General features: G+C 27.6%; 2 protein-coding genes across 2 annotated transcripts; both read left to right on the forward strand.

The window, feature by feature from the left end:
- The first annotated feature begins 3,732 nt into the window (after window positions 1–3,732).
- Window positions 3,733–7,363, forward strand: LOC125815512 (WAT1-related protein At1g09380-like). The gene is made up of 7 exons (XM_049494998.1): window positions 3,733–3,955; window positions 5,314–5,376; window positions 5,778–5,894; window positions 6,076–6,340; window positions 6,437–6,595; window positions 6,684–6,835; window positions 7,163–7,363. Exons 1-7 carry the CDS (start codon window positions 3,780–3,782, stop codon window positions 7,359–7,361), a joined length of 1,131 nt encoding a protein of 376 aa, XP_049350955.1. The 5' UTR covers window positions 3,733–3,779; the 3' UTR covers window positions 7,362–7,363.
- Window positions 7,364–8,735: 1,372 nt separating this feature from the next.
- LOC125815519 (WAT1-related protein At1g09380-like) lies at window positions 8,736–12,707 on the forward strand. The gene is made up of 7 exons (XM_049495009.1): window positions 8,736–8,911; window positions 10,903–10,965; window positions 11,344–11,460; window positions 11,675–11,936; window positions 12,038–12,196; window positions 12,285–12,436; window positions 12,554–12,707. The coding sequence occupies exons 1-7, from the start codon at window positions 8,736–8,738 to the stop codon at window positions 12,705–12,707; spliced, it is 1,083 nt and encodes a 360-aa protein (XP_049350966.1).
- Window positions 12,708–17,104: the final 4,397 nt, after the last annotated feature.

A 17,104-nucleotide genomic window follows, 5' to 3' on the forward strand; every position in this document is an offset into this window, starting at 1 on the left:
AGATTGAATTAAGGAGAAGAATTGAAATTAGGGAGAGAACTACGTATGAAAAGAATTCTGGAAAGAGAAAAAGGAGACAAAAAAGAGAAGAACTCTATTTTAAAAGTGTTGACAAAATAATAAAAAAAAAGAGATAAAATAGGGATAATAAAACAATATTTTTTTTAGAACGTGTGTTTGAGAAAAATAAGGAGAACAAAAATACATTTAAAAAAAAGAAAAATAACTATTCAATGCCAAATAAATAAAACAAAGTCTTTTTCTTGCTAAAAAATTAAAAGTGGGCTATTTCTTGCTAATTTAGTCTAGGGAAAACCACATAAATCCCACTAGTTTAGGTCTTAATTATTAAGATTCTCAATAGTTTCAAATATTACTTCATGTACCATATTTTATGCTTAGGATACACGAGTCTGAATCCATGAGATACATGCAGTATCTGCCAAATTTTAAAATTGAGATACAAAATTTATTTATTTAAATTAATTGATTGGAACTGATTTCCTTAATTAGAGGAGTAATTGAGGATTTTCAAAATACATAGATAATTAATTTAATTTTATTATTCCTTGAAATAGTAAATTCATTAATATTACTAATATGAGATAAAAACATGTATATCTTGGTAATGCAATTTGATTAATTTCAAATTATTACTCTTAAAATAATAAATTCATTAATTTGATGTATCTATAGAAATATATGATGTATCCAACAAACTAAACACTTAGATACATGAGTGTCCTGCAAGTACATTCATATGTATCATAGAAGTATCTAACATTAATTTCATGTATTTGTTATAGGTATCTAGTATTAATTTTATGTATCTATTTATATATATCTTTTATATCTATCTAGTACTAATTTGATGTATCAAGTATCAATTGCATATGTTATATCAAAAAACATATATCTCAAATACATAGTAAGCATATACATCTAATTATGTGTATCTAAATATGGAATATACAAAAAGAAGAAGCATATACATCTAATTATGTGTATTTGAATTTCATACGTTATATCCAAAAACATGTATCTCGAATACATAATAAGCATATACATTTAATTATGTGTATCTAAATATGAAATGTAGTTGAATCACATCAATTTAGGAATAAATCACGATTGTAGAGTATCTATCGTATCATTAATATCATTGTGTTGTTAAAAATCATGTATCCAAAACTTAATGGTGGATACATATACATGGTCAGACACCCCATTACTAAAAATACAACTCAGATCTTAATTAAGATTACTACTTATTGGATACACATGTTTCAAGGACTATATCAAAGTAATATTGATACTACCAAATCCATGTCACGATAACCAAAGAAAGCCTTAGAAGAACACCAGCAAACAAAAACTCTCTACAATACTCCCTTTGATTCTTTTGCGTTGTGGCATAACATAATCAAAACTAAGATACATTTCTTTCGGAGACAAACAATCAAGACCCACTATGAATTAAAGTTTTCTCTGTAGCAGTTACTTTGATTTGATCTAGTTATTAATGAACAATACAAAATAATATTTGGGCTCAGGAGAATTTGTCGGCCATGGTGATGATATCTTGAGAAGAAGAGAGTAGATTAGCTATTGTTGGAATGAAATTGTACGATGAAATTCCTGAATCATAAAGGAGGAGACATAATTGAGTGATAAATATGGGAGAGGAGAATTAAGAGATAGTGGTTGATTTGGAGTGAAAGAGTTAATTAAGCAGATAATTAATCAATCATAATTTTAAAGTATGTGGGTATCTAATAATCTAATTGTATCTTCAAATAATATATTAATATATGGTATAAAATATTAAAAGTGGTAATATATGTAATTGTTTGAAAGTAAAGATAATATTAGTATATATAGTAGTGATGTATGTCTAATAAGGTAGTTTATCCTTTAGTCTATAGGGTGTTATGCAGTGCCATTTTGTCGATGTTATATATAAAATTTTCACGATTGATATCTCTAAACATGATGCCAGCAGCCCAGCACTTCTAATTATTGGCCCACTTGGTGCAACCCAATGACTTTTGGCCCATATTACATTTGACGCAATGTTGAAAAGATTAGGAAACATTGCATGACCTAGCCACTTTGGACTAGTATTAAAAACTTAGCCACGGTTTAAATTTGATTTAAAAAGAGTCACATTTTAATGTGAAAATAAATTTTAGAAAAAGAAAAAAAAAAACTTTAGCCAGAACAGGGAAAAATTCCAGTAATTTTCACTACAGTTCAAAAATCATAAAGTTTGAAGTGCACATAAATTAAACTTTCTGAAGAGTACTTGCGATTATAGACTACACTTATAGATGATAGCCACTTTCTTGGCAATTTCCTAGTTTGGGTTATTTCATTATAAGGCCCATTTGACTTGAGGGTATGCAAAAAACGCTTTAATCTTAAATCGAATTAAAAAAGGTGAACTTTAGCAAATAGCCACTATAGTAAATTTAATTATTCTCCATAGATATAGTTTGTATATTTATGGGTTGCAGCTACAGTTTAAGCTGTCTCGTTTGCATAATTCACAGGTTTGTATAATTCGCGGGTACATTTGTATAATTCAGTTATATTTGTATAAATTAGAAATAACGAATTTATGCAATTACAAACATCAGAAGTGTAAACAGTTATACAAATTATATTATACAAATTCCGAATTATACATCAGTTATACAAATTATATTATACAGATTCCGAATTATACAAACGTGCGAATTATACAAAACTAAAAAGCTGAGCCGCGTAATTATAGCTAAAAGTAGGTCACAAATTGTAATTAAGGCAAACTATAGCTATGTTAACTAATTAACTAGTATATGTTTACTTATACGTGTAATTTTCAGTTAAAACAATTACTATTGCTTTATCGGCAAAAATGGTAGCGAATCCGTGCGCACACTTGTATTTTAAGGCACATTAAGGGTAATCGGCCGTTCTCAGTCACTAATGTCAACTGCATCTATGCCCAATTTTGGTTGTATGGTCCATATGACTTCATGATCTCATGTATTAGATTTGCAGGACAAACAACAGGAGCTAGAGCATATATATTACTTATAAATTATAGCTTTATTTTGATTCCAATTAATTAATCATAGCGATAGTTTGGATAATCATCAAATAAAACAAAAATTTACTGAAAAAAAAGCTCATGATATAATGTATATCAATTAGCTATGTATTTGTTATATTTGTTCACTTGCACATGAAATACATGAGTATATCAGAGTACATATATTATTTATAAATCATAATTTTTTTACAAAAATTACTAAAAGGGGTTAACTCAGAAAAATGGGTAAAATTTATAAAACGACTAAGAGGATCGTTACAATATACAACAGATTAAACTTACGTTCTCACAATTCCATATACATACGGGGCATACACTTGCTCTTTCAGGTAATTTTGGCTCGGCCTAGTAATTTGTATATATACATTATATTTATCTTAGAAACTTATAGTATAAATTATTAATTTAAAAGTATGTAACTTAACACATTCATGTTAGACTTTCCCATTTATTTATTCTGTGTTTTGAATGATCGGTCAAAAATGCAATCACCTAATTAATGCTAGCAAAACCCTTAAAAAGAAAATATTCAAATAAAACTTTGTAATATAAAAATATGGTCCTCCTAGTGTTCATTATCACTACATATACCCTACCCCATATATATATTCTTCTTTCTTTAAAGCTGCTATATAACAATTGTAAATGTATATAGTGTAGCTTCTTTCTTGTTTGTGGAAAAATGGGAAAAGATTTATTTCCTTTCTTCCTAATGGTGCTAGTACAATTAGGTTCTGCTGGAACAGTTATTATATCAAAAATTGTAATGGATGATGGGATGAACCCATATGTGCATTTGTCTTATCGACAAATTATTGCAACTATTTCTATCGCACCCTTTGCTTACTTCTTCGAGAGGTAAATAATCTTTCATTTCTGTTCTTTTTTAAAAAAAAAAATTAATTGGTCAATTTTAATATTAATTACCACAAGAACTCAGAATACAATTTCTATTTTATGCATGTTGAAATGTATTATTCTATCGAAAACTGTTTCATTAATTACCATTAGTATTTGGTATTCTGCTTCCCATTGTCACGTTCAACAAAATAAGTACTTTGCTAAAAAATATTAGATGTTCATTGTTTGATCTTCAAACAGAAAAAAGGTGCAACATGTTCTCAGCCTGTAGTTTATAATGAATCAAATTTTAATTTAATCTATGAGCTAATTAATACGAACTGATTAGGCTAATAGTATAAAGAACTTTTTGTATTATTAGTGAATTTTAACTTGTGATAGCATGTTATTGCCGTCTTTATTAGAAGTTTAATGATTATCAAGAAATTTATTTATAATTATTGAACTAAGTTTTATATGTCGGTGTATAGAATTTATGTCGGTGTATAGAATTTGAACCAATCATAGTTTACAAAACTAGTAACGTACTTTCTAAATAAAGAAAATGTTTTTATAAAAAAATGAAAACATTCATAATTTAATTAAATCGCATCACATTTTAAATAATTCTCTACTTTGAATCCATTTTGATAGCATTTATAGTCAAAATTCAGCACATGCATATAACTCGGCGATGCACACCAACACATGCAAAAAATACAAAAAAATATATGTAATCTCTTATAATCAGTTATAATTTAAATTAAAAAAGATTATCATACGAAAATCCCTTTCAAATATGTTGTGTTTTCCTTAATAATCTATGTTACCTTTTATGAAAAAAAGATCATATAAAAATGGAATCTTTCAAAGTAGAGTGTTTTAATATGTCATGTTAAAGCTTGTTTGAGAATATATGAGGAACCTTTATTAAAGGAAGCTGCTTCACTTTTCATATGGTTCCCTATCACATCTCTAATTTTTGCAATATAAAAAGCTTTTTCAGTAATGCTCTCTTTTTTTATTAGGTGCCGTCAAATCACCTTCCCATGTATGTATTATCCTTTTATTTGTTATATATATATTTCAGAGTAGAAATATCGTATACTTATTTTTGTCAATAATGATTGTGGTGAAGTAGTAATACTTTGTTATCTTTAATCAGAGGTCTCGAATTCGAGTCTTCTAGCGGATTTTTCGGCGCGAATCCAAATTTCGTCGAAAAATAAATATAGAAGAACAAGAAATATCATTTTTTTAGCCCAATTGTAATTGCTATTTTTCGGGTGTGCACTTACATAAATATAAAAATACCATATTGTATTAGTATTAATTATATTTATTGTTGGACTGAAGATTTTTGTGTCCCACCACAGTGAAACAAGACCTAAATTGACGCTGTCTACACTATTCCTCATATTCTTGTGTTCTATTTTCGGGTAAGCAATAATCACTTTTCACCGAGTTAATGATCAAAAATATATTTAAAATAATTTTATTTTTTAAATTTTATATTCGAATTATCAGATGTAAAAGTTTTCTATCTGAATTAGTATCACCAAATGTTTATCGGGTAAGAAATATCACCATTGTGCAAGTAGGAAAAGTGAATAACGAATAATTGAGGGTGTTTCAATAATCATTTGGTGATAATTCAGGTAGGAAATTTACACACATAATAGTTTAGATGTGAAATTCAAAAGATTATGATATCTTAAATGTATTTTTTTGAGCCTTCACCCCGTATATATTATTCCTTGTTTCACATAGTTAATTTTTTTTTATATATATACGATAAAGTGGTAATAGTGCAAATATTTTTTGATTGGGATACTTGCAGGGTAACTGGAATGCAAATGACATATCTTATTGGATTAAAGAATTCCACAGCAACAATTACAACTGCCCTTGCTAACTTAGTCCCTGCAATTACATTCCTTCTTGCTGTCCTTTCTGGGTAATTTTTCACCTAAAAATTAAATATAAATGTGTAACATGCATATATATGTCTAGTTTGAGTGAATTAAAGGGCTATTAGTAACATTTTTACACCCATTTAATTTAACCTTGAATCGTGCACCTTTAATATTGACGAATTTCCACCATTTAATTATCCATATTGTGTATATATTATGAAGGCTTGAAAAAGTAGGATTGAGAAGTAAAGGAGGGCAAGCCAAAGTGATGGGGACAATATTATGCATTTGTGGAGCTATGTTACTATCTTTATATCATGGTAAAATGTTGATTGGACAATTGAAGATACATTGGAAATATTCACAACATAATATAAGCAAGAATATTATTCATGACCCTAATAATAATACCCATGGAAACTTCTTCTTGGGGCCCTTTCTAGTCATTATCAGTGGTATCGTTTACTCTTTATGGCTAATCATACAAGTAAGTATTTATTTTTTCACATTAATTAATAAAGTATTTTTAAGTCATATTTTAGTTTAATTAACTTTAATTTCCTTGTTATTTTATGTTGATTAGCCTAGAGTGAGTGAGACGTATGCTGCTCCATATTCTAGCACAACTTTGATGTGCTTCATGGCAAGTTTGGAGTGTACAATTATTGCCCTTTGTGTTAATAATCATGATAAAAATGCATGGTCTTTGAACCCCATCAGAGCTATTTCTGTCCTTTATAACGTAAGTATATAGTACAATATTTGTCATGTCACATATATTTCTATTATTATAGACTGTAGTGCTAACACATGTTTTGTTTATATTATAGGGAATTATAAGCTCTGCACTAGCATTCTATTTGATTACATGGTGCATAAAAAGGAAAGGACCTCTATATGTCTCTGTGTTCCTCCCGTTGCTTTTAGTCATTTCTGCCTTTCTCAGTTGGGCACTGCTTGGCGAGAAATTATACGTTGGCACGTAAGTTAAATTCAATAAAAAAATACTCTCATCATCTCATTTTATGTGGCATTGTTTGATCACTTTGAAATTTGTGGTTTGAAACAATCTTTAGATATTTGTGTAGTTGTTAATCATTTCATTAAGGAGAATACTAAAGTGAAATTATTTCTAATAATAATAAAATGACATTTTTTTTTTAACAGACTAAAAAAAAGACGTCACATCAAATGGAATAGAATGAGTACTAGATTAAAGTTGTACCAATTACATATAATACGTACGATGAAATCATATACAGTACTTAGTAATTTATGAGTACTCTAATATTTTCTTTTACACGACCAGAATTGTGGGATCAATGTTGACTGTTATTGGACTGTATGGTTTTCTATGGGGAAAGAAAAAAGAGATGGAGTGCATTAAAAAGGAGACAGAAGAAAAGGTATTTAATAGTAAGAAGAACCAATTGACAAAGATTGATTTGGATTTGCAATTGTCAGAAAATTCAAAACATAGCTTCACAAATGCCCAACGCAAGATATGATTATTTACTGTACTCTTTAAGGATCGATCAAATTAAAAGCTTTGATCATCATGTTGTCAAATTCATTATCTTTTTCTTCTTGTTGATAATCAATGTTATCATTACTTTTATAATTTAATTTCATGTAGCACTACGTTTAACAATAGAACTGTGTACCTACGAATTGACAAAGTTATTAAATTAATTAGTTACAATCATAAGTTAGATATCTATAACGATTTCAAATAATCTACAACAATCTTGATAAAGGGCTAGTAATGACTCTTTTGAAAAATATCAAATTTTTTATGTATCCTCAAGAGAAATTAAATTAATTATAGTTGTTATGTGTATATAACTAATCTATTGTTGTAAAATGGATGTTCATATATATATATATATAAATATATTTTATGTTGTAAGATAAATATACACACAATATGTTATGTTTTGTATACTAGTTAACAATATAATATATTTGGTGTCTAATATATACGTGAAAAACAAATATCCAATATATTACATTTGGTGCCCACGTATATACACCTGTATACACTCCTCCTTCTTGTAACAAAGTGAGTAGCAAGAACAAGTGAAATATTATAGTTCTGTGTTCCTTCTCTTCTTGTGTAGTTTATTCTTGCATTAGTTTTATTTTATTTTATAACACCATCTTTATTTTATAACACCTATAAATACATCTCTTTGAAGTGAAAATAACTAATGTACAAAACTAGACGGGTCAAATTTATTGGGCCTAAAATGAATTGGTCGATTGCTAAATAACGGGTCATATTTCAGCCCATCCAATTTTTACCCAAACATGATGCCAGCTTTACTTATTATGGGCTTCTTCCACTTGATCCAACCCAATGGACTATGGCCCAGTACCTTTGACGTAATGTTGAGAAAATGAGGAAACGTTAGATTGCCTAGCCACTTTTAGACTAGTATTAGAAACTTAGCCGTCATTGGAATTTCGATTAAAGAATAGTCATATTTTAATGTGAAAAATAAAATTCCAAAAAAATCAATCTAAAATTTAAAATTGAATTTTGAATTCATAAACTTTTGAACCCATAGACAAACAAGTACATCTGTTTAAGTTAAACTTTCCTATTTGTTTATTCTGTGGTTTGAATGATACAAAAATGTAATCAACTAATTAATGAAAAGCCAGCTACAACTTACGAATAAACAATTGAATAAAATCGGGAACAATCAAGTTAATTATAGGTAATTAACTAGCAAAACCTTTAAAAAAATATTCAAATAAAACTTTGTATTATAAATAAAATCTCATCGATCCTCCTATCTGCTCAATAATATTCTTCCTTCTTTAAAGCCAAGTATACACTAACACTGTAAATGTATATACTATTTGAGAAATTAAAAATGGGGAAAGATTTATTGCCTTTTTTTCTAATGGTGCTAGTGCAATTAGGCTATGCTGGAACAGCAATTATTTCAAAAGTTGTAATGGATGATGGGATGGACCCATATGTACATTTATCTTATCGACAGATTATTGCAACTATTTCTATTGCACCCTTTGCTTACCTCTTCGAGAGGTAAATAATCTTTCATTTCTGTTTTTTTTATTAATATGTTTATTTATTACGTATTCAAGAACTCATAATACGGTCTAGTTTAGTGTAGACATGTAATTTGAAATGTTTTCTTTTGTTTAAAACTGTTCCATTATCATTTTATTGATCTCTGCGTCGTATTTGATATTCTACTTGATTCTCAATATGTTCAACAAAATAAATACTTTGCCAATTTTTTTACAAGTATATTGTTTGATCTTCAAATGAGAAAAAGTGCATTATGATTATTTCAAAGTATACGTAGTTTAAAAAATGAATCTAATTTTAATTTAATCTAAGTTATGAACTCATTAAGCTAACACTTGAAAAGTAATACTTTTACTATCACCACACATACACTAAGGCCCGTTTGGCCATGCGATATGGTATCATGATATGGAATCATGAAACGAAATTGAAGGTTTGTTTGGACATGCGATATGGAATTTTTGTGTTGTATATTTTCTCATAAACATAAAAATCCCATAAGTTGTAAAACTATTAAAATAGCCCCAATTGTTTATTCAATCTCATCAAATAAACAAAAATTATAAAATCGCATAATAAATTATTACAAAGTTATTTGTTCTTCAGTTAAATAATTGTTTCATCTAACTTTAATTTAATTAAAAAAACTGAACATAAATTGTACTTGATATGCTCATATCTCTCAACTAATCTTACAAATAACCTATAAAGTAGAAAAAAAACATACATTAGTGAGTAAATATTAACTTAGAAGTTAAATGCACTAAGATAAAAATTAACAAACATCACTAACTTCTATCTATTTACAAGAAAAATCAATAGTTAAATATTATTGAATAACGAAATTTTAAAAAGTTACCACAAGTTTGAGTCAAAAACACTTCTAATAAAATTCAATCAAAAAAATTATAACTAGTCCACTTGACTAAATATTAATAACTAATTGATCAAATTTTCCCAAGTCCTCAATCAATTGGACTTGATATCCTTCAATCATGTGAACGAACATTTTGCAAATACTAAGATTAAGAAAGTGCGGCACCGCCAATGAAAATTGTCTTTTATCAATATTATGCTTAGTCATAAGATTAAGACGTTTTTTTTTATTATGAAAAATCAAAAAAGTATTACTCCCTTTGTTCTCATTTATATTCACCAAATGAATTTCTACTTTATCATTTATATTCACCAAATTTAAAGTGATAATAAATTTTATATTGGTGAGAATAATAAATTTTAAAAAGTAATGATGTGATTATAAATTTTATTTACATATGAAACAAATGGTTAGTAGATATAAATGTGGGGTTGTTTTAACAAAATATAAACTCATGGATCAATTATTGTATTAAAATATCTCAAATCATGATATGGAATCATGAGATGGAATCAGCGTAAAATCGCATGTCCAAACGCTGATTCCATCTCACGACACCATATCGTGATATGGTATCGCATGGCCAAACGCCTACTAAGGATTCAAAGTTGTATATAATGTGAAGATCTTTTTGTATTATAAGTGAATTTTAACAAGGAATCGATAGCAATTAGCAAGTTATTGCCATCTTTAATAGATTATTATTAATGATTATCAATAAATTTACCTATAATTATCGAATAAATTTTTATATGTTAATGTATAAAATTTAAAATAATCATAGTTTTTGGCACTTATTACACTCTAAAAACTGAAAACAATCAATATTTAAATTCACATCAAATTTTGAATAAGTAAAATTGTCAGACTTTGAATCCATTTTGAGACAATAGTCGAACTTAGCACATGCATACAACAAACCATCACATGCAATACAATAAAATATACTCCTAGAATCTTGGTCAATAATAATTTGAATACAAAAAATAAATTATCATAGGAAAATCTCTTATAGAAATTCACAGCAATATTTTTTGAGAGACATATTGATAATTGCGTAATATTCATATATTCATTGTTGGACTGAAGATTTTGTGTTTCACCACAGGGAAACAAGACCTACATTGACGCTGTATACAATTTTCCTAATTTTCTTGTGTTCTATTTTTGGGTAAGTAATATTCCTTGTTTCAAATATGTTTAGAGCTTTTTCAATTAAGTTACAACTAATAATATTAATATAGCCAGTGTAATTCAAAAAATTCGATAAATGATAAATTCTGTTGTTAGCCATTTGAGAGAGCTAAGCAGTGAGATGTTTATTACTGAGAGAATGAATTATTAGACAAAAATACACACTACAGAGTATATATGCTTATACACAGCTGGTAACTAACTACACGTGTCTAACCGACTTCTAACAAACTTTATCAAAATATCTAGCTAGGACAATGACCACTCTACCCCTCAATATCCATGCTTCAAGTAATTCCCATTTCATCAATAAAGTGTTAGTATATAATAAAACTTTCGTTTGCAATACTTGCAGGGTAACTTCAATGCAAATGACATATCTTATCGGATTAAAAAATTCCACACCTACTATTGCAACAGCCCTCGATAACTTAGTCCCAGCAATTACATTTGTTCTTGCCGTCTTTTTCGGGTAATTTTATATCTCTAAAATGTGAAATTTGTTATCTTACTAGATTATACTATAAGTTACTTATTACAACAAGTGACCGACCTGATGGTGTAAATATTTCTTACATTATCAATGGTGTGAAATTATGTTTCTTTTCACAACGTACCTATACTTAAATTTCTTATACATATTTTGAGGAAATATGAAATTTTTAATGTCTGATTGTTTTATGAAGGCTTGAAAAAATAGGGGTGACAAGTAAAGGAGGGCAAGCCAAAGTGATGGGGACAATGTTGTGCATTTGTGGAGCTATGTTGCTATCTTTATATCATGGCAAAGTGTTGATTGGACAATTGAATATTCACTGGAAATATTCACATCATCATACAAGCGAAAATATTGTTGACTCTAATAATAATAGCCATGGAAACTTCTTCTTGGGGCCATTTCTAGTCATTATAAGTGCTATTGTTTACTCTTTATGGCTAATCATACAAGTACGTAGATATTATTGGTTTTAATTTCAATCTCTTGATTATAATATAAAGTTTTTTTAAGTCATATTTTAGTTTAATTAACTTTACCTTTTATTAATTAGCCTAAAGTGAATGAGAGATATGCAGCTCCATATTCTAGCACAACTTTGATGTGCTTCATGGCAAGTTTGGAGTGTACAATTGTTGCCCTTTTTGTTAATCATCGTGACAAAAATGCATGGTCTTTGAACCCCATCAGAGCTATTTCTGTCCTTTATAACGTAAGTATATCGTACAATATTTGTCATGTCACATATATTTCTATTATTATAGACTGTAGTGCTAACACATGTTTTGTTTATATTATAGGGAATTATAAGCTCAGCTCTAGCCTTCTATTTGATTTCATGGTGCATAAAAAGGAAAGCACCTCTATATGTCTCTGTATTCCTTCCTTTGCTATTAGTCATTGCTGCCTTTCTCAGTTGGACACTGCTTGGCGAAAAATTATATGTTGGCACGTAAGTTGAAATTTAATAAAAAGTAGAGTAATAAATTAAAGTTATATCAATTGTACAGTAAGATTATAGTAATTTGTATACTTATTTATTTTGTTTTTACATGTGTACATTGACCAGAATTATGGGGTCAATGTTGACTGTTATTGGACTGTTTGGTTTCTTATGGGGGAAGAAAAAGGAGATGGAGCAAATTAAGGAGGAGACAGATTTGGAATTGCAATTCTCCGAAAATTCCAATCAGAGATTCACAAATAAACAAACCAAGATATGATTATTTACCGTTAATTATTTAATCATGTTGGCAAATTAATTCATTGTCTTTTATAAGTAGATTATAGTCAATTAATGTAACCACTACCATGTCATTAATTTTATGTAGCAACATTAAATCAATGCATATTGTGTACATTATAAGTCGTACATCTGTGTCAATTTGGAATAATCGATCTCCAACATCCTCGATACACATGTTACAAATTATATAGCAGTAATCAAACAATAACCTAATCAGAGCCCCATAAGCCTAACAGGTACAAACAACAATCAATACAGCCCAATTAAGCTCCGGTCTTATATAACAAAGTAAGAACCTTTCTTCAATGATTTTTATATGGAAAAATTAGCAGATAAGTCATAATAACTAATATAATTAGTCAAAGTAACAACACTTTAAAATATTTATTTAAAATGACAGAATGACAATATTTTGATAAAATAATATGTATTCAGATTTTAATATTTTAAATTAATTTTATTTATGGAAACAAATTTTAGTATTTTAAATTAAATTTATTTATGGAAAGAGTGCTACACTGGACCAAAATATGAACCAATAGGCGTGTAAAGTTAAGAAAAAAAAAACTAATACCATTAAACCTTTTTCAACAAAGTTAACGTTTCTTCCCCAAATATCACGTTTCTTCCCCTCTTTCACGTTGCATGTTTAGCTCTCTTGAAGGTGCTAATTTGTTGTTCATCAAGAAATTTTATGAATTCAAGCAGATTTCTCGGTTGGCAAGGTAATTTCCATCATCCTTTTTGATTTTTTTGATTTGATGTTTAAAGCACCTATTCTATACCTTACGGATTTTCAGTCGAATTTTTCAATTTTGATGTGATTTTGTTTGAACATTCATTATATATTTATGATTTTCAAATTTTTCCGATTTTTTTTGTGATTTTTTTTTAATTTTTCAGATTTTGCAGATTCTAAAAACTCATATATATGTTTATTTTGTTTGATATTTTATACATTTCAATACTTGATAATAACAAATTTGCTTTTAGGGTTTTAAATTTTGGGGAAAGCATCTGATTGTCTACAATGAATAATTCAATCAGAATTACTAGAGGTATACCACATAATATTCAAAATTTTGGGGATTTTCCCTCATTTGATTTGTGTATTACCCAAGGGTTGCTCGAAAATATAGGATCTGCGGCTAGAATGGCACAAGAGAGCTCTTCTAAAAAAAAGAGGGTTTTGTGGTCTGAAACCCCTGATGATCAAGGAAAAGATAGAAGTGATGAAGTATTACTTTCTGTCGATGAAGAGGTATTAAATTATTTTGAAACTATTTTTGTATGTTATGTCCATTGTTGATTTTGTGATTGCGTGTTTATTGTTGACATTCCAGTGTTGGCATAATGCATGTTTTTATATGCTTGTAAAAATGTAAGGTATGCCAAATTGTGAATTAACCTCATATGCACAAGAATTTCATAATCTTTTTGTCAATATGACTAGTATTGTACAGTATAAAGTTGTCTTGGCAACAATGTAAAAACATATCATATTCTTCCTGTTGAGAGGATGAATGTCAGGGCATAACTTTGTATTATATGCATGATGAAATATCAAAAAATACATATCTATTATACTTATACTCGATAGTTGTATAATATATTATATTTTTTCAGCACCTTTATGTATTCCAATTTATTAGTTTTATAGTATGAGTTCATTATGTATTCTATTTTTGGGTTCATATTAATTTTTTATCTCATTAATATTCACAAATTAGAATGAACATCCAAGTTTTCAGAATGTTTTTCAATTTGTCGTATAGGTAGTTTCTTTTATCATATTTTGTTATCTAGAAATAGAATTATAGATCAATAATTTTAGAAGTATGTATTCATTTATTTGAACATGTGCAGGCAAGTGAATTTTACGTCAAAGATCAACCAACAAAAGCTCCACAGATCCAATGTGTCTTTAACAATGGCATAAAAGCTGACTTGATTAGAAATTTACATGAGCATGTATATAATGTGTTTCGCGAGAGCACTTGTTTTGGTAATTACATGCAAATGCATGGATGTTGTGCACGCGGACAAATACATAGGTGCTGCATGGCTTTGGAACTCAACCCCACAAAACATTCAAAATCACAATAAATACACATTTTTACACAATATTTCCACTTTGGACAAAAATATCCTTCGAATGTGCAATTTCTTAAAAACAAAAAGTCGGACCCATTATTGATGTATTCAAGGATGCTTTGGTAATTTCTTATGATGAATTCGTTTTGTTTGTTTCTTTTAAATTTATTTTACTATACTAAATAATTCTATAAAATATTATGAATCACGATAATTAATTACTTAAATATTTAAAAGATATAAAAATATATAAATGATCTGATTGACTCTTCAAATTTTACCGGTGACACATAAATTGGGACAAATGAAATAATATATATTATTTGAAAATTTCTTAGAAAGTACTATAAATTACAGTAATTAACAGCTAGAAATATTTCAAAGAAAAAAAAATTGATTGAATCTCAAAAATTTTTTAGTACTACATAAATTTAGAAAGAAGAAATGACCTGTATTATTTGAAAATGGCGTAAAAGTATTACAAATCATACAATAAGAATTAACAATTTAAAATTTTAAAAGACTTTAATGTTTTATACTTATTCTATTTCCACTTTGGACAAAAATATCCTCCCAATATGCATATTTTTTTAAACAAAAAGTGGGACTCATTATTGATGTATTCAAGGATGCTTTGGTAATTTTCCTATGATGAATTCGTTTTGTTTGTTGTTTAATTTTTTTAAAATAATTATATAAAATATTATAAATCACAATAATTATAAAAATATGTAAAAGATCTGATTAACTCTTCAAATTTTATCGGTGACACATAAATTGGACAAATGAAATAATATATATTATTTGAAAATTACTTAGAAAGTACAATAATTTACAGTAATTAACAATAGAATATTTTAAAGACAAAAAAAATTGATTGAATCTCGAAATTTTATTAGTACCACATAAATTGAGAAAGAAGAAATAACCTTTATTATTTCAAAATTGCGTAAAAGATATTACAAATCGTACAACAATAATTAGCAATTTAGAATGTTAAAAGACATAATTATTTTTTTACCATAGTTAACAATAATTAAAAATTTAAACTATTTTAAATTAATATTAAAGTTTGATTAACTCTTTAATTTTGTCTTTGTCACATAAATTGAAACAAAAAATGATACATATTGGGCCCGTGCTAGCACAAGCTTCGATGTCTAGTTTATATATATAGGAGAAACATAGAGAATGTGATGTGACACATCTCTATGGCCTCCATTCATATTTGTCTTTTTCACTTCTTTTTTTTACCATTTTTTCTTCATTATTTAAGTATTTTATTTTTAATATCTCAAAAAATCTTCACATTCAATTACTCAACTTTTCACCTACCACTATAATATATATTTAATATCTTTAATAAAATAAAATAAAACTATCAATAACTCATACCTCTTCAACTTATAATCTTAATAATTTTCATAACTTTTTTTTTTTAATCTTCATAACCCCCAAAATTAAATTTATTACTTTATGACACCTTATGATATTCCTCCTCTTTTTCTATATAAATTCATATTTTGTAGCAAGAAAAATTTCATTCAAAGTTATTCTTTCACTTCTCCATTGCCATATCATACATTAGGGAGGGTGAGGAAGAAATGCTAATCATCACATCATATGGTTGCTTTCAACAAAGTCGTAAAGAATCTATGGGTAAAAATACTTCTTTTAATTTTTTAAATTATATTTTTTTACTTTAAATTTATGTGATATTATTTATTTTGTTTAGTCATTTAACTAATCTTTGAAACTAAATTGAATAAACTCAATCCAAATAAAATAATGGAGTAACTAACAATTTCATAAAATACTATTTATGCTTGTAGGGTGAAGAAGAAAGTTGAGGAAGATACAAAAGTAAAGAAAATTGTGAATTTTGGAAGAAGATAATGTACATCTAGAGTCTTACAATAAAATTATTATTATGGCAATTTGATCTTTTTAGTTTTTCTTTCCTATTTTGTATATTTCATTTATGTACTTTATTGAAGAACTTAAAATATAAAGATTTGTTTTTCTTTTTCTTTTATATGACTATAGTTGTACATACATAATTCATTAGGTTAAATTATGGTTAGTTCTTCTAAATTTTTATTATGACAATTTTTTGTAACTTTCTAAAACGAACATTATGTACTCGATGTTACTGTTTATTTGTATGCCGAAGTGCATTCCTAAATACGACACTAAGATTAGAAGCATTTTAAAGAGCGGAAATTTGATAACTTACAAAAAGAAAAAAAAAATGTTATCCAAGCAATGAATTAAAAAAAT

This window comes from Solanum verrucosum, unplaced genomic scaffold (assembly GCF_900185275.1).
Source record: "Solanum verrucosum unplaced genomic scaffold, falcon-dt-bn FXZP01000261.1, whole genome shotgun sequence".
Lineage (NCBI taxonomy): Eukaryota > Viridiplantae > Streptophyta > Magnoliopsida > Solanales > Solanaceae > Solanum > Solanum verrucosum.

What these genes read in the sequence shown, in the direction of transcription:
- LOC125815512 (XM_049494998.1), top strand. Translation starts at nt 3,780, where the DNA reads ATGGGAAAAGATTTATTTCCTTTCTTCCTAATGGTGCTAGTACAATTA. An exon ending in TTCTTGTGTTCTATTTTCGG is followed by an intron (nt 5,377 to 5,777) that starts GTAAGCAATAAT and finishes GGATACTTGCAG; the next exon opens with GGTAACTGGAATGCAAATGA. An exon ending in CTTTATGGCTAATCATACAA is followed by an intron (nt 6,341 to 6,436) that starts GTAAGTATTTAT and finishes TATGTTGATTAG; the next exon opens with CCTAGAGTGAGTGAGACGTA.
- LOC125815519 (XM_049495009.1), top strand. Translation starts at nt 8,736, where the DNA reads ATGGGGAAAGATTTATTGCCTTTTTTTCTAATGGTGCTAGTGCAATTA. An exon ending in TTCTTGTGTTCTATTTTTGG is followed by an intron (nt 10,966 to 11,343) that starts GTAAGTAATATT and finishes CAATACTTGCAG; the next exon opens with GGTAACTTCAATGCAAATGA. An exon ending in GTTCTTGCCGTCTTTTTCGG is followed by an intron (nt 11,461 to 11,674) that starts GTAATTTTATAT and finishes TGTTTTATGAAG; the next exon opens with GCTTGAAAAAATAGGGGTGA.